Raw genomic sequence first — 20,229 nt, forward strand, 5'->3', positions numbered from 1 at the left:
CCCTTATCTGAAACATCAGCAGCTGCAAAGCTCTCAAACAGCCTCATCTACTACTGGCTTCTGCTGGATCAATCAGCGCCAAGTGCTGCTCCAGTTCCAGTGTACTCTGATTTTTTTTAATGTCAGTGCCTTGATAATGTGGCTGTATGAGCAAGTTGGCTTTCCAGTAGTGGATGGAGACTCACCTTGTAATTCCAGTTGAGTCAAAACTCCTGTTCTCTTGCGTTTATCCTTTCTTGGATAACTGAGACTTAGAAGGCCAAATCTGTTTTTATCCTGATTCTTACAACCTGCAAGCTAAGATATAATTTGCTTAGGAGTCTCTATTGCATGTTTCTCAGTCTCATTTTGGTAACTTTCTAAGGAATACTGTCTGCTCTCCTGTTCTGAACTCTAGGGGCAAGAGAGTGATTCATCAGAAACGTCAGTCCGAGGACCACGAATAAAACACGTTTGCAGGAGAGCAGCTGTCGCACTGGGCCGCAAGCGAGCAGTGTTTCCTGATGACATGCCCACTCTGAGTGCCTTACCATGGGAAGAGCGGGAGAAGATACTGTCTTCCATGGGGAATGATGGTGAGTTAGGATTTCTGGTTTTCATCTGTGGGTCCATACAAAGTCAGCTTCTGGTGACTGCTTCAAATGAGGACTTCAAGTGATTAACAAGGGAAAGTATGTTAAAGAGCTCTGGGCTCTATTACAGTGCCAGTCAAACAGGGTTAATCCTTTAAGCTATTGGGAATTGTGTTAAATATGTGTGTTTTGCACCAAACCTGTGTTCTGCCGAGGGGTGTGTGTGCATATGCATGTGTACACATGTGTATGCACACAATCTCAAGCACCTGTGTGGCTCCGCAGATGAACTTAGGCTTCATGGGCTAAATTAGACACTCCTGAATCATTCTTTGACATCAGAAAATTAATGTTAGAAATGTTCTTTTGGTAGATAAGTCATCGATAGCTGGCTCAGAAGAGGCTGAACCTGTTGCTCCACCCATCAAGCCCATTAAGCCGGTCACCAGAAACAAGGCACAGCAAGAGCCGCCGGTGAAGAAGGGCCGGCGCTCCAGGCGCTGTGGGCAGTGTTCGGGCTGTCAGGTTCCAGAGGACTGTGGGGTCTGCACTAACTGTCTAGACAAACCCAAGTTTGGTGGGCGCAATATAAAGAAGCAGTGCTGCAAGTAAGTGTGTCTCAGAAGCTGTTGTGCTAATCCCTGCTCTGAGTGGGATAAGTGTACTCACTCTCTGGACCAGGAACAGCAGATTTGCCCTGTGTCATGGGCTTGGACTGAGCTTGACCTGGTCTGAAGCTTGATCAAAGCAAGGGACTGTAAACAGTTTGAGAGTCAAGACCACAATTTGAGGTGCAGTAGTTATGAGCTCTTTCTCTGGAGTTCATTTCTAGTTTGTTCTCCTCAGTTTGATGGAAGTGGCAGAATATTGAGGTTTGTTCATTGTAAGATATGTGGCTTTTGTTAGGCAGTTCAGGATTTTGCCAGGAAGGCAATATGCACATAAATATTTATCTCTTACTCTCCTAGACTGCATTCATGAAGAGTTTGTGTTTTCAAGCTGATGTTTATTTAGCTTATGTGTACTTTGTGTGTCAAAGGGTTAGGGTCTCTAGATCCTAACCCTGAATCACTGGTGTCTCTGGATATCATTAAGAAATACCACTCTTCCATGATTTCTTCTGTCATTTTTTATACATATCACTTAGACTGAACCTTTTTCTTTATTAATTGCAGTATTAAATTGATTTTACCGGACTAGATAAACTGTCTGAAAAGGCAGCAGCTAAAGTGGCACCAGTAGATTGTTGTGGTATAAAAGCTATTTATAAGCTTTGCTGTGAGAATTGCTGTGTGAGAACACTCTGCAGACAGGAAGGAGTCTTGCTCTCAGCAGCTTTGCCCAGGCTTTGGGCTGGGTTTCAGAGACACAGGCCCTGCTGCAGGATTGGAGGCAGAAACAAAGCCTGGCCCAGTCTACAGAAGACATCTTATGCCAAGGATAAGACAAATAGGGAATAAAATTGAATAAAGTTAGCAAAAGTCTTGGTTCCCTAATCCAGTCCTATGCCAAAGTATCTGGTTTTGTCTGAACAAAAGTAATGTATGTATTGATAATGTTATTTTCAGTTTTTGATGTTGAGTATTCACATCTTGATGTCTGTATCTTTGTTCTGATTTCATGGCATGTTCTTTCTTTTTAGAATGAGGAAATGTCAGAATCTACAGTGGATGCCTTCAAAAGCTTATCTCCAGAAGCAAGCTAAAGGTAGGCTAAAAGACTTGCCTTGAGTATAGGACAAGACAGAAGTTTTTCTTTTCAGAGGTTTTGCTCTCTGTGCTGTTTTAGCTACACTGAGCTTATAAAGGTTATTCTGCTGGGAGCCAACCTGCCTGCACTGTTGGTGGCAGGTGCAAGGGGCAGGAGAGGTGTGAGTACTACAGTCACTGCACATGCCAGTGTCTTTCAGCACTGGACTAGTGCTGACTGGACTGGTTTGTTTCCTTCCTTTTGCTTCCTTTTCCTTCCTCACAAAGTCTGCTCTGAATCTGTGTTACTGCAGGAGGGTGTTGCTTATTGCTGTTGCAAAATAGGGGCCCTAGGTGTGAGAAAAAACGGATTGAAGTACAAACCAAGTTTGTTTTTTGAGTACAATTTTTTGTTTGGTATGACAGAATGGCAAAGTTCTGAATCAAAGTGTCCTTGTTTTAGGAAAGCAGCAAATCATTTGAAGTCACACTATTTTGTTTGTGTTGCTTTATCTGTGCTTCTTTTTCTTAGCTGCAAAAAAGAAAGAGAAGAAATCCAAGACAAATGAGAAGAAAGAAAGCCATTCTGGAAAAAACCAGTTGGACTCTGGACAGAAACAGACTCCTCAGGCTGTTGTACCAAGAGAAGACAATTCTGGGAAGAAGAGCAGTGAGCCTGCCCGTAAGCCTGTTGAGGAAAAGCATGAGGATGGGAATTCCTCCGTTCCTGTGTCAGAGCCCAAACAGGTCCCTGTGTCTGGTACCAGAAAGACTGGCAAGCAGATGTCCCAGCCAGTCCAGCTCCCTCCTCCTCAGCCACCAAGTTCAGGACCTTTGAAAAAAGAAGCACCTAAACTTAGCACTTCTGAGCCCAAGAAAAAGCAGACTCCCCAGCCAGAAATAGGTAAATGGGACTATTTATCCTCAATACATTTGAGTCATGTTAAGTAACAATACTTCTAAAAGCTGGTGCATTATAAACCCGGTGAGTGCTTTATGGTGTGTTGAAATCTCAGCAGATTATTTTGGAAATTTTGCTTAGAACTGGCTTCCTTTTTCTTGAGTCACAGTGTATGTCAGGGCAGGGAGAAAGACGGCTGTCCTGGTTGGGACTCCTGAGTTGTATAGTTGTTGCTGTCTTGAAGTGTATTTTCAGAATTGTTAAGTCTGTCAACTTCCCATTCTGAATGTGAAACTAGGAGGATGTAATCTTGTGTACAAAAGTATAGTCCACTATTGTATGAAGTGCAGAGCAATGTGAACAGTCACCAGCCAGGCAGCTCTGGGATTTCTGTGGCTTTGCACTCACAATGCTCCAGATTGTGTGCTGAGCAAACTCTTCTAGTCTTGCCTCAAAGAAACTGCTCATATCTGGGGAGGTGCAGCCACAGAAGAGGGTGGAAAAGTTCTAGTCTAAAACTCATCGCACATTACCCAGCTGATTTTTTTCCCTTTTCTTCTCTACAGGTGGCTGTTAGTTACTTGAAATACTCATAATTTTTCCCCCCCTTCCTAGGCACAGAACAAAGCAAACAGAAAAAAATTGCTCCCCGTCCAACTTTCCCTGTGAAACAGAAACCAAAAGAAAAGGTGAATACTGTTTTTTATACAGTCAGTAAAGTCTCAAGCACCTGGAACTTCTGTCTAGAAAGTAGAACCATATTGCTTAAGCCTTTGCAGATTTTTTTATTTGGTTCTTAAAGATATTAGGCTTTCCCTTGTGTCAGTATGTGGATAGCAAAAACCACGGCCTACACCTAAGATTCAGCTCAGATGTTACTTTGGTATCTAAGATTTGTGTGTTGGAGGGTGGAGGCTAGCTTTTCCATAAAAAATGCAACTACTTTTGTCTCAGAAATAGCTCGATCATGGAAAAAAAGAATTATCCTAAGTAAACCTGAGAGAGAAGTGAGTAGGGCCTGTTTATACCCAGAGTTGCCCCACTGCATCCAAACACCAACCCATGCTTTGATGAAAAAACAATGTGATGGTAAAGCACATGGAATTAGGAGTGTACTTGCATATGGAATGCTCTTAGGGAATGGTTTGTAGAATGGTCACCTCCCTGCAGCTTTGTAATACTTGCTAATTTTGTGCTGGTTTGGGGGTTTGTCTGTAAATTATTTATGGTATTGGATGTAACTGCTGATTGAGTTCTAACGTCCAGAGTTGGGATTAATGCAGGCTCCTTTGCTTGACCAGGAAAAGCCCCCTCCTCTAAGCAAGCCAGAGAGCAGCACACTGAACTTGCTCAGCACTCTGACTAACGGCAGCAGTTCCAAGCAAAAGCCACCTACAGATGGAGTCCACAGAATCCGAGTGGATTTCAAGGTAGAGGACAAAATGTTTTAAGTATTTGAATGTCCGCTGGCTTTCAGACACTGGAACTAGAGTCCCCTGAAAGTGCTGGCAATAACTGCTGAGTTTGTGTGTCTGGTACCTTTTGAAGGGAACCGCCAAAATAGGAGCCTCATGACAAGTCACTTGGTTGATTTTTAAAAGCTTGTTATGCCTTTTTTTTCTTATAATTAGAGTACTGGATGAAGAGACACTTAAAGCTTTAAAACCTTAACTGTCAATGTGTGAGGATGAGCAAGAATTTGAGGTTTATGAAGAATTATTCCATTAAGATGGAACTTTAAAACCTTACCACAACTTGAGCCAACAAGATTTGGGGAAAATGTTAGTAACTTGTAATTCACAACGTTTGGGGTATATCTGGGGTTTTAAAATGATAATTAATGTACCTTTTTGAACAACAGTGTTGAAATAATAATAAAATATTTTCCTAATAATTTTTCAGTTCATCTATAAGTGTTGATACTGGAGATCATAGTGAGATCTCATAAGTGTTTTATACAAATATGGAGCTTTAATAAAGTATAATTCTTCTGAAATTTCACTTCTAGTAATACTTGTGCAATTGTGAAAAGCCTTGTCCTGTCCCTTAGGTTTGCTTTCCCTAGAAGGAAGGCTCTAGCATGCCATTGAGTGCTCTCGGCAGGAACAGCGCCGAGGTGTGACTCTCCCAGAATACACTGTAAAGTAAACTGAGGTAGACGTTGAAATTATTTCAGTTTGAGGCATCTTAATCACAGGCCCTGAACTGAATACTGGCGGGAGCATTTTGTACTGATGTTGTGTTGCCTTGTTCTGCATGGTGATGTGTCCTTTTGTACTTTCAGGAGGACTGTGAAGTGGAGAATGTTTGGGAGATGGGTGGGTTAGGCATCGTCACCTCGGTACCTATTACTCCCAGGGTGGTGTGTTTTCTCTGTGCCAGCAGTGGACATGTGGAGGTAAAGCATTGTGTTCTGCTGTTGATGACTTAATTACAGCACTGTATTGCTACAAAAATAAATAAATAAAAAATATAATTACCTTAATCCAGAAGAAATTAAAATAATACCGGTAAATCTGTCCTTGCTAGAATTTGTCCCAAGATACTAAAGTGCAAGGTATTTAAAATCAATTTGGGAACTCACATCTGATGTAAAGCAGGAGCTTTGCTCTCTTTTAACCTGAAATAAGAACGACTGCCCAATGGTGCTGACAGGTTTTAGACAGCCTTGACTTTTCCAGGTGTGTCCATACCTGCCAAGAGCTGTAAACTGTTAGAGAAACATAAAATGGAAAGGTTCTGACACTGCCTAAAGAGCTGGATTGAGATGTGTTAAATGCATTTCCAGGTTCAGATAGGTGCCTTCTCAGCATCTTCAGACCAGCTGACTTGGGTGCTATTGGTCTAGGAGGGCCTGGGTTCTGATGAGTGGACAGGGGAAAAGGGGGTTAAGTTCTGGATGTGGACATCAGTGCATTTGAGGTCCACGAAGGCCCTGTGGGGCCTGGAGTCATCCTCTTCTTAGTCAGGGGCCCCCAGGGGACAAACGATTCCCATGTCCCCTGTGAGCCTGCAGTGTCTGTGCTCTAAGGATGATTGTTTTTCTGATATGACCACTCTTGTACAGAATACAGAGAAATTAGAAGATCTTTGTAATGGTGGAGTGGGCTGAACAGAGGGAGAGAGACTCCCTTTGCTCTGCATGTCCCTGCTTCATGCACCAAGTGTGTCTTCTGGTGCATCTGGCTTGTAGTACATGGAGGAAGTGAGGGAGGGAGATCCTGAAAAGCCCTATAGGCATTTGTCAATGCTCAAAGCACCTAGTTAACAGGTACCAGGCTCCTGGTGAGGTGTCCAGTCACTATTAGGTTACCTGAAATACAGTTTCCCTCCTAAATCTTGTTCTGTCAGTTGTAAAGCAGAATTCAAAATAGTTCGGAGCACAAGCGGGCTGGTTTGGGAGCTTGGAGCAGTTTCTGCTTTGCTAAAACCTGCCTCTCCCCCCTTGCAGTTTGTATATTGCCAGGTCTGCTGTGAGCCCTTCCACAAGTTCTGCCTGGAGGAGAGCGAGCGGCCCCAGGAGGATCAGCTGGAGAACTGGTGCTGCCGTCGCTGCAAGTTCTGCCACGTCTGTGGGAGACAGCACCAGGCCACCAAGGTACCCCAAAACCACTGGGAGACCCAGCAGCACCCCCACTGCTCCCACGGCTCCTCTGGATCCAGGGGTCGGCCAGCAAGCATGTGCCAGGAGCAGTCTCTCTGTGTGCTGGGGAGGAGGCCTCTTGAGTTGCTCCATTGCAGCTTCTTCCTCATGACCTGAATGGGGGATCCAGTAAAAAATTAAAAAGTCCAGAATTTTGCATCCCTTTGCAGGGGGTCTGTACCAATGCTTTTTTCCCTTCTTCCTGTAGCAGTTGCTGGAGTGTAACAAGTGCCGAAACAGCTATCACCCTGAGTGCCTGGGCCCAAACTACCCAACAAAACCCACCAAGAAAAAGAAAGTTTGGGTGAGGGATTTTAATTTCTTTTTTGGATAATTCATTTGTTGACTGATAAAAATGCCATGGAGCAGAACTCTGCAGGTGATTTGCTCTGATGTAGCTCCTCATCTCTTCAAGGCAAGGTGCCTGTTGCATCAGAAGGTACATTTGGAAGTAGTGAGGTGGCTGGTTGATAAGATGTTCTGAGAAAGCAGAATTGTTAGAGAGATTACCCGTTTTTTCAGTTGTAGTGAGTAAGGTTTTTGGTCATAGTGCCATAACATGAAAGAACGTCTTTAAAATTGAAGTGTTTGTTAACAAACCTGTTGATACCAGTATTGAGAGACAATTTGGATTAATTTGCTAATTTGTGTCTTTCAAGCTTTTGTTCTAAGTGCCTGTAGTGTATTTGCTACTAAGACTTGGTGTACGTTTCCTTTTACAATGTACAGAGTTTAAAAACTGTTAAAATAGGACTGTATATTTCAAATCAGAAAAAATGCCACAACTATGTCTGTTTTAGGCGAGGGAAAGGTGTTTTTTTTTTAGCGCAAATATGGAGGACAAAAAAACTATACTGTGACTTGGTTTAGTGTTTTTTCTTGTATTATCACCATCTTACCGTGAAGGAAGTGAGCTCGGTTCTCTTTAGTGAAAGTTTCAGCATTTAAAACTCCTTCTTCTGTTGGGTAACATCTCTGCACTCATGAAATAATAAAAATTATGAAATGTGTGGAAAGCACAGCAACTGCTGGATAAAAGCAAGTAATTCTTGCCAAATGAATTCTTTTTCCAGATATGTACCAAATGTGTTCGCTGCAAGAGCTGTGGATCAACAACACCGGGCAAAGGATGGGATGCACAGTGGTCTCATGACTTCTCCCTGTGTCATGATTGTGCCAAACTCTTTGCTAAAGGTACTTATAGTTGTGATTCTTTACAGCAGGAGCTTTCTCAGCTGCTTGGGTTTGAATCAGCCACTATGAGTGCGCAGAGGGCTAGCATGACACCTGAGCTTGGCATGGTCCAGGCAGCAATGCAGGTTGTGGTCAAGCCTGAAAGTGCACGTAACAGTTCAGAGCCAGGCTCTTACACTGTGCAGTGGCTCACCAAAGTCACCAGTGCTTTATTGTAAGGGTTTGGAGCTTTCAGTATGTAAACACTGTGCCATATAAAGGAATTATTACATACCTGTTGGCCCAGGGTTTCAAATAGCAGTTGAGGAAAAGACATTTTAAAACACTTTTAAAAGCAAAATTTCTATTGTAAAGTGGTTGTTCCTTGTGTCAGTTGCTGTACATGATGCATTTGAACCTCAGAGGACATTTTGAGGAAAAATCCTAGGATAGAAAGTCTTGAATGTTCCACGTAATTTCTTGCCTATTAGTCATCTTTGTCCTTTCATTTTGCTCTTGCGTATAGTATTTTGTTAGCCATGCCATGCCCAAACAATGACTGTCCAGCCGTGGAATTCTAAAGTAGATAATGGTCTTCCAAAGTTATTTCTTGTAGCCTTGTAACAGTGAAGGGAACTCTGCCTCCAGTTTACTGGGAGGGGTGTTTGGAGCTGCTTTCTTAGCATCTCAGTAAGTAACCACACAGCCTTTAAGGTGTGTTTGCCATCCAGACTTCTGATAAGATCCCGTTTTGTTTGCAGGAAATTTTTGTCCTCTCTGTGACAAGTGCTACGATGATGATGACTACGAGAGCAAGATGATGCAGTGTGGGAAATGCGACCGCTGGGTCCACTCCAAATGTGAAAACCTTTCTGGTAAGGAAATCCTTGTCCCCTCAGTACTGAAGAGCATGAGGCAGTGATTAGACCAAAGCAATCGAGTCTTGGACCTTTCTACTAGAGTATTATTTTAACACATTCACATGTTGTGACCTACCTGAAAAATGCCTGTGGAGTAACAACAGGTAAACCAGTGCTAATACCAATGACGTCCTGAAAGCACAGGATCCTCAAAGGCAGTGTCCCTCAGTTAGCTGTACAAGAGGCTTTTGTTACATGAAAAGTCTCAGGCAGCAGGTGCAGGGCAGGGATTTTTTCCTGTATCCTTCAGGAAAGCAGTTCAGATGGTTATCCTGTCTTCTTTTATCTCCAGATGAAATGTATGAGATACTCTCCAACTTGCCCGAGAGCGTTGCATACACCTGCATTAACTGTACAGAGCAGCATCCTGCAGAATGGCGTTTGGCACTGGAAAAGGAGCTGCAGATTTCCTTGAAGCAGGTTTTAACAGCCCTGTTGAATTCCAGAACCACCAGCCACTTACTGCGGTATCGACAGGTAAGCTGGAGCCTGTACACCGTTAATCTGGCATTCAGTTGAGTTCTTGAGGTGTTGCTGTGCCTCATACTACAGAAGTGCCTGCGTCATACTTGAAATAGCATGTGCTGTGATTTAGTTATATTTTTTCTTTTGTTGATTCCTTTGGAAGCAGACAAGTGGGTATCTGTGATACAACTTGGAAGCCGAAAGAAAAATAGGGTAAAGTTCTTCAAGGAATAGGAGGACTTAGGCTCTGTGATAATGAAGGTGCTTTTCTGACAGAAGAACAGGATCTTTGTCTGGAAATATGCCTTCAGAAATTACTTTTGAACATTGAGTTTGATCCTTATGCTTGATGGTTCTGTCCTGCTGTGCACCTTACAGGTCGCAGCAGAAAGCTGTTTAAGAGCTTTTCTTTGTTGCCCATACATTTTGGACAGAAATTCAGAACTCAGGCCTCCTTTCTTTCACATTAGCAAGAGTCTTTGGACCAGTAAATGGGCTTGGAAGAGTATCATCAGGAGCAATTGCATTTCAATAGTTAACATCCCTCTGTGTCCTTGCTGGTGTTCACAGGCAGCAAAACCGCCTGATTTAAATCCTGAGACAGAAGAGAGTATCCCATCCAGAAGCTCTCCTGAGGGTCCCGATCCTCCTGTCCTAACAGAAGTCAGTAAACAGGAGGAGCAGCAACCTCTGGATCTGGAAGGAGTGAAAAGAAAAATGGATCAAGGAAGTTACATTTCTGTGGTATGTCAAAGTTGTCATGTTCTGCTCTATTACTAGACACTGTGAATTGTGTTATCACATATGGTGTTCATAACTGAGCACCTTAAGCCTTTTCTTTAGGAACAAGGAAGCAAGTTACCGTGCTGCTAAAAATAGTTCTGGCTGGCACCAGCTTATGTTGGTCCAGACACAAGTAATTGACACTTTTGTGGCGCTCTCTGTAGCCAGCAGTGTACTTGGTCAGACCTCAGTTTGCTTGTAGTCAGATATTTATGTAGATAAGTGTTCAGGTCATCCTGAACACGAAAATTCTGACTGAAGGTCTGGCCAAATAGCCCTGATGCAGTTGGTTAGCTGGAAACTAAGGATTCATGGGCGGAGGGGTGATCTCTTCCAGGATCATTTACAAAAAATGCTAGTGTTGATCAAATAAATTCTCTTCGCATAGACCAGCCTTTTCCTTTTTTTTTCCTAGAGAATTTGTAATCTTGAGGAGCACTGTCTATTGCAAAGTGCTTGGCGAATGTTGTGGTGCCAGATTTTGACCAAATCCTCGTTAGACAGCTAGTTTAGCAGATTTAAATCCAGTCAGCAGTCAGCTGAAGTGAACAGTTGTGGGTGTAGCAGCTGTGCCAGCTGGTTTACAAATTTAGAGGTCTTCTTGCTTCTTCACACACAAACTCCCTTTCTGCTTTTAAGTTGATGCTCTGGTTCAATCTTACAGTCATCTGAATGTTCACTTGAACATTGTCTTAAAAAATTAGTGGGTGGTATAGCTGTGCAAAAGACAATCCTGTTAATGTGAAGTTCTGTGGATTTCTTACAGTTGGATTTTAGTGATGACATCGTGAAGATAATTCAAGCAGCCATTAATGCCGATGGCGGGCAGCCAGAGATTAAGAAAGCCAACAGCATGGTCAAGTCCTTCTTTATTCGGGTGAGCTGGCCTACAGTTACTTTGAAATCCTACCCCTGCTTCTTGATGTTGGTGTCCAAAGGGCCACCACATTTAGCCTTGCTTGGGTGTTTCCAGGAATAAAATAATACATTGTCAGAGTTGTTAATGTTAATGAAATGTTACTAGTTGGGCATTTACAGTACATCTTGGCTGAACGTCTTTGACATTTTTGGTATGTTGTCTAACTTTTCTAATGGGATGTTGTTTTCCTTTAGCAAATGGAGCGTGTTTTTCCATGGTTCAGTGTAAAAAAGTCCAGATTTTGGGAGCCAAATAAAGTAACAAGCAAGTAAGTAATTGTTCTGTATCCAACTGCGGCGCCCTGCTGTTTGCCAGCTGGCCAAGCGAAATGTATTGAAAGAGCCTGTTTGCGGGGTTGGAATTGCTGTTTTTCCTTTTTTCTTTTCCTTTTTTTTTTTTTTTCCCAAAGTTACGCAGTAATCCCATTCCCATGTTTTGTACACACTTCTTTGTTTTAAGCAGAGTAACCAAAATTCTTAATTAGAACTAGGTGTACTGTGTGTTGGCTTGTCAATCCTGACCTTCCTTCCCTCTCCTTCTCACATTAGCACCCCCATTTGGGGTAGCCCTCCTGCATCTGTTACCCTTCAGAGAAGCAGACGGCCACATCACAAACCTTAAAATGTGACTGGTGGGGAACATGTATGGGGTGTAGGTAATTAACCGAGTTGTTGCTGGGGTGGATGTCAGATAGGCAGGGCATAGGAACCTCTGGTGCAGCCAGGTGTGACACTGACTCCTTGCCGCATCTCAGCAGTGGTATGTTGCCGAATGCGGTGCTGCCCCCATCGCTCGACCATAATTATGCTCAGTGGCAGGAGCGTGAAGAGAACAACCGCACAGAACAGCCCCCTCTGATGAAGAAAATCATTCCAGCTCCAAAACTCAAAGGGCCTGGAGAGCCAGATTCACCAACTCCTCTACATCCTCCTACACCTCCCATCTCTGGTAAGAGAACTGATGTCAGGATTGCAAATCGCAAACCGAGAAATGCAGCTGTCTTGGGGACCTCTGTGACCTGAAATCATTCAGAGGCAGTAACATATGAGATGTTTCTGAGCTGAGCTGGGACCCAAGAATGCTTTTGCACCCACCTCTTTTCCCCCCAGAAGGAAGGTTGTGCAGAGGCTGGCCTGTGCTTTGGTTTCCAAGCTGGCTATTCAAAACTCTTGTACTGTGTTCACTTACTAACAATCTGTCCAGATGAATTTTTGCTGCCCTGAACTTCAATATTGTTGTCTCTTTTAACTCTTAAGGCTCTGACAGAACCAGAGAGGATAGTCCTGAACTGAACCCACCTCCAGATGTGGAAGACAACAGGCAGTGTGCATTGTGCCTGAAATATGGTGATGACAGTGCTAATGTGAGTATCTGCCCAATTCCCCTTTCTGTAGGAGTTCTGGATGGGTTTTGTGCGTTGCTGTGTCCTCTGGAACATATGAAGAGAGCATTTCCTTCTGTTCTTTAGGATGCTGGACGTCTTCTCTATATTGGCCAAAATGAATGGACACATGTGAACTGTGCTTTGTGGTCAGCAGAAGTGTTTGAAGATGATGATGGTTCTCTGAAAAACGTGCACATGGCTGTTATCCGGGGAAAGCAGCTGGTGGGTACAAGCAAAGAACATTTTGTTAAACTTCATGCTGATTTGGAATCAGCAAAGATGGGAGCCCAGATAAAAGATGGCTTGTGTGCATTTGTTCTTCTCTGTCCTTTCCTTGCAATATTTTTTTAACATTATATATAGTAGAACTGACTGAAGATATTTGGAAAGTTATTTTATCCTTGCTCAGTTCAGAAATATTATGGAGACCAACTGAAGCTTGCAAATGTGAGGACTGGAAATGAAGCACAAGCTGGAAGGTCTGGGAAAGGGCTGGAAGAACCAGTAGAGATATGAAAAAGTTGTTCCATGTGAGGAATAATTCTTCCTCTCACCTCCTCCTCCATGTCTCTCGCTTGTGTGTGTGAGTCACTGTAGGGAAATGGAGCAGCAATGAAGCCGGATATCAAGCATTACTCTAAACTTCTGTCTGTGCCAAAAAAACCCAACTGACAGCAGCAATGGTGGTCTGGTTTTAGAAGAGATTAATTTTATGTTTTTTTTCTTTTTTCTCTTCTGCAGAGATGTGAGTTCTGCCAGAAGTCAGGTGCCACAGTAGGCTGCTGCCTCACTTCCTGCACCAGTAACTATCATTTCATGTGCTCACGAGTCAAGAACTGTGTCTTTCTGGATGATAAGAAAGTTTACTGCCAGAGGCATCGTGACTTGATCAAAGGGGAGGTAAGATTCTTCTTTCACTCTCAGCCTCACTCTCTGACGGTGGGGTTAGCCTGTAACTATGAGCACTTTTTAGAAGTTTATGTTGAATTTGTTTCTTGCTAACGAGGACTGGACCGCATTGCTCTTAAAACGAAGTCAGTAATACAAGTGGCCTGGGGAAGTTTGGTGAGTGGTGCTGTGTGGTAGTTCAAAAACCAAAAGACCAAAATAAGGTTCAAGTAGGACAAACTTTGTAGCATACATGTGGTGGTTCCTATAATTAACAAGTAGTTTCGTTGCTTCTTGTTCCAGGTGGTTCCTGAGAACGGGTTTGAAGTTCTTAGGAGAGTTTTTGTGGACTTTGAAGGGATAAGTTTGAGAAGAAAATTTCTTAGTGGCTTGGAACCAGAGAACATCCACATGATGATTGGTATGATCTAGTCTCTGGATACTTGATCCACCTTTGGTGCTGGAATCTGATTCACAGAACTGTTCCTCTCTCTGCTCAGGTTCAATGACAATAGACTGCTTAGGAATTCTGAATGACCTCTCAGACTGTGAAGATAAGTTGTTTCCCATCGGCTATCAGTGAGTATAAGCTGTTTCAAGACTCAATGTCTTTCTGTATATTTCATGTCAAGCAAGTGCTGAGGTAACATAGGCGAAAATTGACTGTAGTTTTTCCTATACTGTTGAAGAATCTCTGATTTAAGGGTGTGCAGTGTGTTTTGCCAAGAGAGCTTTGGCCAATGTAGTTTTGAGAAATGGAGAATTTAAAACAGAAATGAGGTTTACTCAGCTGTTGAGTAAATTGGTTTGTTTGAATTGTCTTCCAGGTGCTCCAGGGTGTACTGGAGCACAACAGATGCCAGGAAGCGCTGTGTGTATACCTGCAAGATCATGGAGTGCCGACCTCCAGTTGTGGAACCTGATATCAACAGCACTGTAGAGCATGATGATAATAGAACAATTGCCCATAGCCCAGTTCCCCTTACAGGTAATCTTTTAAGGACTTCATAGAAGTATATTCTTTGTATGGTTTTGCCATAATGCATCTCTTAAACCAAATCTCTTAAATTTGGGCTAGAATCCAATTCAGGCTTCCATATTACAGCATCTCAAGACTTTAAGTTCCTGGGTATGCTGCTTTGAAAACTTGAGCCAAACAAACACTGCTGCAGGGATGGTTTCTAGTCTACAACTCAGGAATCTTCTAGTGATCTAAAACTTTAGACTGTGTTTGGTCTGTGATATGGGGTTTATTCAGTACACTTTTGAAGTTATATTGTGGTTCTGTATTTCCAAATTACTTACTTGTAGTCAAGGGTAAAACTGTGAAAGATTTTTAAAATGTTTCTAGTCATTGTCATTGTTAACATAGGATCTTAAACTCTATAAATATATAGTGGAATGTCATGTGTAAGATGAGAAATTGCTACAAATATTTGAAAATGTTCTTACAAGAAGAAATCAGACATTATCTGATGTCAGATCTTTGACTTTGTGTTTATTTAACAAATACCCTGATTCTCCAAGTGGAACGTGATAGTAATATATACTTTATCAGATTGTAGCTTTTAGGGGTCAGTGATGGCTTATATTGTTGTTTCTCTTTTATACAACAACAGAAATTCTACAAAAAGACACCCGAAATACACCTGAAATTGTAAACCCACCGTCACCAGATCGTCCCTTGCATTCTCAGACCTCTAGTTCCTGTTACTATCCAGTGGTCTCAAAGGGTCCCAGGATCAGGGTGCCGAGTTACCCCTCCACACAGAGGTCTCCTGGCTCGCGGCCGTTACCCTCTGCAGGTATTTCTAGTGCTGCTGATTTTGATTGAGGTTTATTGTGGTAATATTTTTGGTTTAGTTCCTGTCTTTCTTGGCTTCTTTCAGAATGAGGTGTTTAGTTTACTGTTTCTAGAGAAAGCAGTGAAATGGCAATAGGTCGAGGAGAGGAAGTTCTAACAATGCACAGTAGAGATGGCCTGCAGAGAAATGTGCAACTAAAACAAACATTCCGTTGGGATGAAGAAGAGGCAGGATTTGCACCATATAGTAGTAGTGAGCCAAAAACACTGTGAGATCAGTTAGGGACTTAATACCTCAGTATTTTTCCAGAGAGAATTAGAAATCTGGTATTGTAATTCAGCAGCTGTTTCTGGCTAATGTTTTCTTTCAAGCTGATGTTGAAAATTCAATTGAGATACCAAACCCTGAGATACAAACTTGTTGATTCCTCGTTGAAGGTATCAGGTTTTTAACATCTATCTAAAGTATAAACACCACGTGTTGGTGTTGTTTGGCTGAAAAGTTTTGCTGGGTTTTACTTTTGTGTGTTTTGTATGAAGGAATTGGGTGTATATTCATTGTGAAGGTTTAAGATCACCTGACAGTCTTTCTTGCCTTTGTTTCTCAGGAAGTCCTACCCCAGTGACCCATGAAATAGTGACAGTAGGAGATCCTTTGCTGTCCTCGGGACTGAAGAGCATTGGTTCTCGGAGACACAGCACCTCCTCTCTGTCACAGCAACAATCAAAACTCCGGATGATTTCCCCTACACGAGCTGGGAACGCTTACTCCAGGCACAGTGTGTCTTCAGTTTCCAGCCTGGGGGCCTCTTCAGAATATGAAACTACTGTCAAAAGTACTGACCGCTTTGTGGGGTCAGTAAGCACAGGTCCTCCAAGTGCTCCAGTTCAAAGTTGCTCTACCAGTTCAGGCTCCCAGAAAACAGTGGCTGCAACTGGAAATAAAACTTACCAGCTGGATGCATCTCAATCTACAGAAGGGAAACATTCCAGCAGTTCAGATTTAGTAGCCAAAAGTGTACCTTCTAAGGGAGAGAAAATGAAAACTTCAAAGGACCCAGATTATCTGTCTCATACTTTTGTTTCTGGAGGAACCTCCAAAGTGTCCACTCAGACAACCAGTTCATCAGCCACGGAAATGAATAAAATAGGAACCTTTCAAGAGTGTTCAGGATCATTTTCTTCCAAAGAAGCAATACCCTTTCCACCTTTGCATCAGAGAGGCCCAAGGAAAGACAGAGATCAGCACATGGAACCTTTACAGCCAGAGAAAACAAGTGTGGTTGATGAGATGGATGCAAAAACCTTGAAGGCTGCTGGAGTAAACAATAGATCTCTTGCAGCAAGTGAGCAGGTAGTTTCTGCCCCCAGAGACAAACGTCATAAAGGCAAAAAATTAATGAAAGACAGCTTTAAAGAGAAGCATTCCCTGAAATCTCTTATAGAGACGAGTCAAGCAGTAGGCAGTGATGAACTGAAACCAGACTTTGGCAATCAGGGTTTGGCAACTGAACAAATTAGTCAGAGGTTATGTAATAATATTCCTGCTGAAAAAGCTGGTGATAAGTCTCCATCTTCACAAGGGCCATCTAAAGGGACTGCAGTGCAGGCTGAAGCAGCCCCTAAGGAATTGCAGGCACCCAGGAAACGCACCGTTAAAGTTACTCTGACTCCTCTCAAAATGGAAAGCGAAAACCAGTCTAAAAATGCACAGCAGGAAAGTGATGCTGAAACTCAGTCTGCAGGGGCAGACCTGGCTGCTTTGACAGAGCCCTCCTCAGCTTCAGAAAGCCTGGAAGAGAACCCCCCAAATGAACCACCAACACAGGAATCTCAGAATAACACATATGAAAATTTGGCCATTCAAGATAACAGCTTGATGCTCCAGGATGGTGCTAAAGCTCAAGAAGAAGGCTCATACAAGCGGAGGTATCCAAGGAGAAGTGCTCGGGCCAGATCCAATATGTTCTTTGGATTGACTCCTCTGTATGGTGTGAGGTCCTATGGAGAGGAAGACATTCCCTTTTACAGTAACTCAACTGGCAAGAAGCGAGGGAAGCGGTCTGCAGAAGGACAAGTGGATGGAGCAGATGACTTGAGCACATCAGATGAAGACGACTTATACTACTACAATTTCACAAGGACTGTGGTTTCCTCAAACACAGAGGAGAGGCTCGCATCCCATAGCTTATTCAGGGAGGAGGAGCAGTGTGATCTTCCAAAAATCTCACAGCTCGATGGTGTGGATGATGGAACTGAAAGTGATACAAGTGTCACAGCAACAACCAGAAAAGTCAGCCAGGTAACTAAAAGGAGTGGCAAAGAGAATGGGACAGAGAACTTAAAGCTGGATAGAACTGAAGAAGCTGGTGAGAAAGTGCAAGTCACCAAGAGCTCCACCGTCCACAAGACCGACCCCAAGATTGATAACTGCCACCCTGTGAGCAGGGTTAAAGCTCAGGGTCAGGACTCTCTGGAAGCACAGCTGAGCTCATTGGAAACAGGCCGCAGGGCTCACGCAAGCACACCTGCTGACAAGAACTTACTGGACACTTTCAACACAGAACTTCTGAAATCTGACTCTGACAATAACAACAGTGATGACTGTGGGAACATACTCCCTTCTGACATCATGGACTTTGTGCTGAAGAACACACCATCTATGCAGGCCTTGGGAGAAAGCCCAGAGTCCTCATCATCTGAACTCCTGACGCTTGGAGAAGGTTTAGGTCTTGACAGCAACCGTGGCAAGGATATGGGTTTGTTTGAGGTGTTCTCCCAGCAGCTGCCCACCGCTGAACCAGTGGACAGCAGTGTCTCTTCCTCCATATCTGCAGAGGAGCAATTTGAATTGCCACTGGAACTTCCTTCTGATCTCTCTGTTCTGACCACTCGCAGCCCTACAGTGCCCAGCCAAAATCACAACAGGCTTGCTGTCATTTCAGAGTCTTCACTTTCTTCCTCGGGAGAAAGGTCAATGCTTGCCTTGCCTTCCACAGAGTCTGGGGAGAAGAGAGTGACAGTCACAGAAAAATCTGCCTCAGGAGAAGGCGACGCAGCTCTCCTGAGTCCAGGGGTAGACCCAAGCCCCGAAGGACACATGACTCCTGATCACTTCATCCAGGGTCACATAGATGCAGAGCATATAGCCAGCCCAGCCTGCGGCCCTGTTGAGCAAGGGCATGGCAGCAACCAAGATTTAACAAGAAACAGCGGGACTCCAGGTATCCAGGTGCCGGTATCACCCACTGTTCCCCTCCAGAGCCAGAAGTATGTGCCAAACTCCACTGACAGTCCTGGCCCCTCCCAAATCTCCAATGCTGCGGTGCAGACAACACCACCACACCTCAAGCCAGCTGCAGAAAAACTTCTGGTAGTTAATCAAAACATGCAGCCCCTGTACGTCCTCCAAACTCTTCCCAATGGTGTCACCCAAAAGATACAGTTAACACCTTCTGTTAGTTCTGCACAGAGTGTGATGGAAACCAACACTTCAGTGCTGGGGCCCATGGGGAGTGGGCTCACACTGACCACAGGGTTGAATCCAAGCTTGCCTCCATCCCAGTCATTATTCCCTCCCACAAGCAAGGGTATACTGCCCATGTCCCATCACCAGCATATACATCCCTTCTCCACGCCTGCTCAGACAGGCTTCCCACCAAACATCAGCAGTCCTTCACCAGGTCTTCTAATCGGGGTGCAGCCGCCCCCTGATCCTCAGCTCTTAGTGTCTGAAGCTAGTCAGAGGACAGACCTTGGTACTGCTGCTTCTACACCAGCTGCTGCCCTGGGCAAGAAACGGCCCATATCTCGTCTGCAGTCACGGAAGAACAAGAAGTTGGCTCCTTCTGGAACCCCTTCTGCTATAGCTCCTTCTGATATGGTTTCCAACATGACCTTAATTAATTTTGCTCCTTCCCAGATTTCTAACCACCCCCTGGACTTGGGAACCATTGCAAATTCAACATCCCATAGAACCGTTCCCAATATTATCAAAAGGTCAAAGTCTGGGGTCATGTATTTCGAGCAAACATCTTTGCTCCCACAAGGTGGGACCACTACTGCAGTCAGCACATCTCCCAGCATTATTGGTGCAGATGCCAGTCACCTCCCATCAGGGCCTGTATCAGGCCTAACGTCGAGTTCCTCGGTGCTGAATGTCGTATCCATGCAGGCCACAGCAGCCCCTAGTACTGGTGGGTCAGTTCCTGGTCACGTTTTGGGACAAAGTTCAGTAACGTTAACAAGCCCTGGATTATTGGGGGACCTTGGTTCAATAAGCAACCTCCTGATCAAAGCTAGTCAGCAAAGTCTTGGTATTCAGGAGCAGCATATGACTTTACCACCAAGTTCTGGGATGTTTTCGCAGCTGGGAGCATCTCAGACTCCGTCTACAGCAGCCATGACAGCTGCATCAAGCATATGTGTTCTACCCTCAGCACAGACAATGGGCATGACAGTCACTCCGTCATCTGCTGACCCAGAAGGCTCGTACCAGCTTCAGCACATGACACAGCTTTTAGCCAACAAAACCGGGGTTGCATCCTCCCAGCTGGACCTTAGCACAGTTCCAGCAACAACACAGTTGTCAAGCTTTCCACAGCTAGTCGATGTTCCAAGCAATACCGGACTTGAACAAAGCAAGGCTTCCTCATCAGTGATGCATGCCAGCTCAGCGTCTCCAGGAGGCTCCCCATCACCTGGTCATCAGTCTGCGAGTAGCTCTGTGCTGGGTGCTACAAAAATGAAGCCAAAAGTCAAACGCATCCAGCCATTATTAGACAAAGGAAATGGAAAGAAGCACAAAACGTCTCACCAATGGGCTGGTTCTTCTGAAGCTCCTGTTCCTGAAAAAGGGGCTGTTGCTGTACCTCCGGTCTCGGTTACAGGGTAAGAGAGTTTGGTTTTGCTCATCACTGAGGTTTTGTAACAGTATGAGAGAATTTTGCACTAGTTTCTCCAGCAGTTGTGCAAGTCAAGGCAAATTGTGAAGTGCAACTTTTGATTCTGATGCAGAGCTGGAAGCGTGATCTGGTTCTGTGTATCTTACAAGCTGTTGTTGCTACTTGTGTAATTCTGCAGAACTGCC

At 43.9% G+C, this 20,229-nt stretch overlaps 1 protein-coding gene across 2 annotated transcripts in view; it reads left to right on the forward strand.

Moving 5' to 3' along the window:
• The window catches only part of KMT2A (lysine methyltransferase 2A), a 40,574-nt gene that overhangs the window by 11,927 nt on the left and 8,418 nt on the right, over positions 1 to 20,229 (forward strand). Inside the window, exons 4-27 of one of the 2 annotated variants that reach the window (XM_030232111.2) lie at positions 398 to 575; positions 946 to 1,180; positions 2,215 to 2,279; positions 2,793 to 3,164; positions 3,777 to 3,850; positions 4,463 to 4,591; positions 5,446 to 5,559; positions 6,613 to 6,759; positions 7,013 to 7,108; positions 7,878 to 7,998; positions 8,739 to 8,852; positions 9,190 to 9,374; positions 9,933 to 10,106; positions 10,912 to 11,022; positions 11,259 to 11,332; positions 11,819 to 12,012; positions 12,321 to 12,427; positions 12,533 to 12,670; positions 13,190 to 13,348; positions 13,640 to 13,757; positions 13,837 to 13,915; positions 14,164 to 14,324; positions 14,956 to 15,141; positions 15,749 to 20,030. In XM_030232111.2, coding sequence (XP_030087971.1) covers positions 398 to 575; positions 946 to 1,180; positions 2,215 to 2,279; positions 2,793 to 3,164; positions 3,777 to 3,850; positions 4,463 to 4,591; positions 5,446 to 5,559; positions 6,613 to 6,759; positions 7,013 to 7,108; positions 7,878 to 7,998; positions 8,739 to 8,852; positions 9,190 to 9,374; positions 9,933 to 10,106; positions 10,912 to 11,022; positions 11,259 to 11,332; positions 11,819 to 12,012; positions 12,321 to 12,427; positions 12,533 to 12,670; positions 13,190 to 13,348; positions 13,640 to 13,757; positions 13,837 to 13,915; positions 14,164 to 14,324; positions 14,956 to 15,141; positions 15,749 to 20,030 — 7,613 coding nt within the window. The remainder of the gene's footprint in view (positions 1 to 397; positions 576 to 945; positions 1,181 to 2,214; positions 2,280 to 2,792; positions 3,165 to 3,776; positions 3,851 to 4,462; positions 4,592 to 5,445; positions 5,560 to 6,612; positions 6,760 to 7,012; positions 7,109 to 7,877; positions 7,999 to 8,738; positions 8,853 to 9,189; positions 9,375 to 9,932; positions 10,107 to 10,911; positions 11,023 to 11,258; positions 11,333 to 11,818; positions 12,013 to 12,320; positions 12,428 to 12,532; positions 12,671 to 13,189; positions 13,349 to 13,639; positions 13,758 to 13,836; positions 13,916 to 14,163; positions 14,325 to 14,955; positions 15,142 to 15,748; positions 20,031 to 20,229) is intronic. The other variant, XM_030232112.2, reaches the window with a different exon arrangement.

This window comes from Serinus canaria, chromosome 24, assembly GCF_022539315.1.
Source record: "Serinus canaria isolate serCan28SL12 chromosome 24, serCan2020, whole genome shotgun sequence".
NCBI classification, from domain to species: domain Eukaryota; kingdom Metazoa; phylum Chordata; class Aves; order Passeriformes; family Fringillidae; genus Serinus; species Serinus canaria.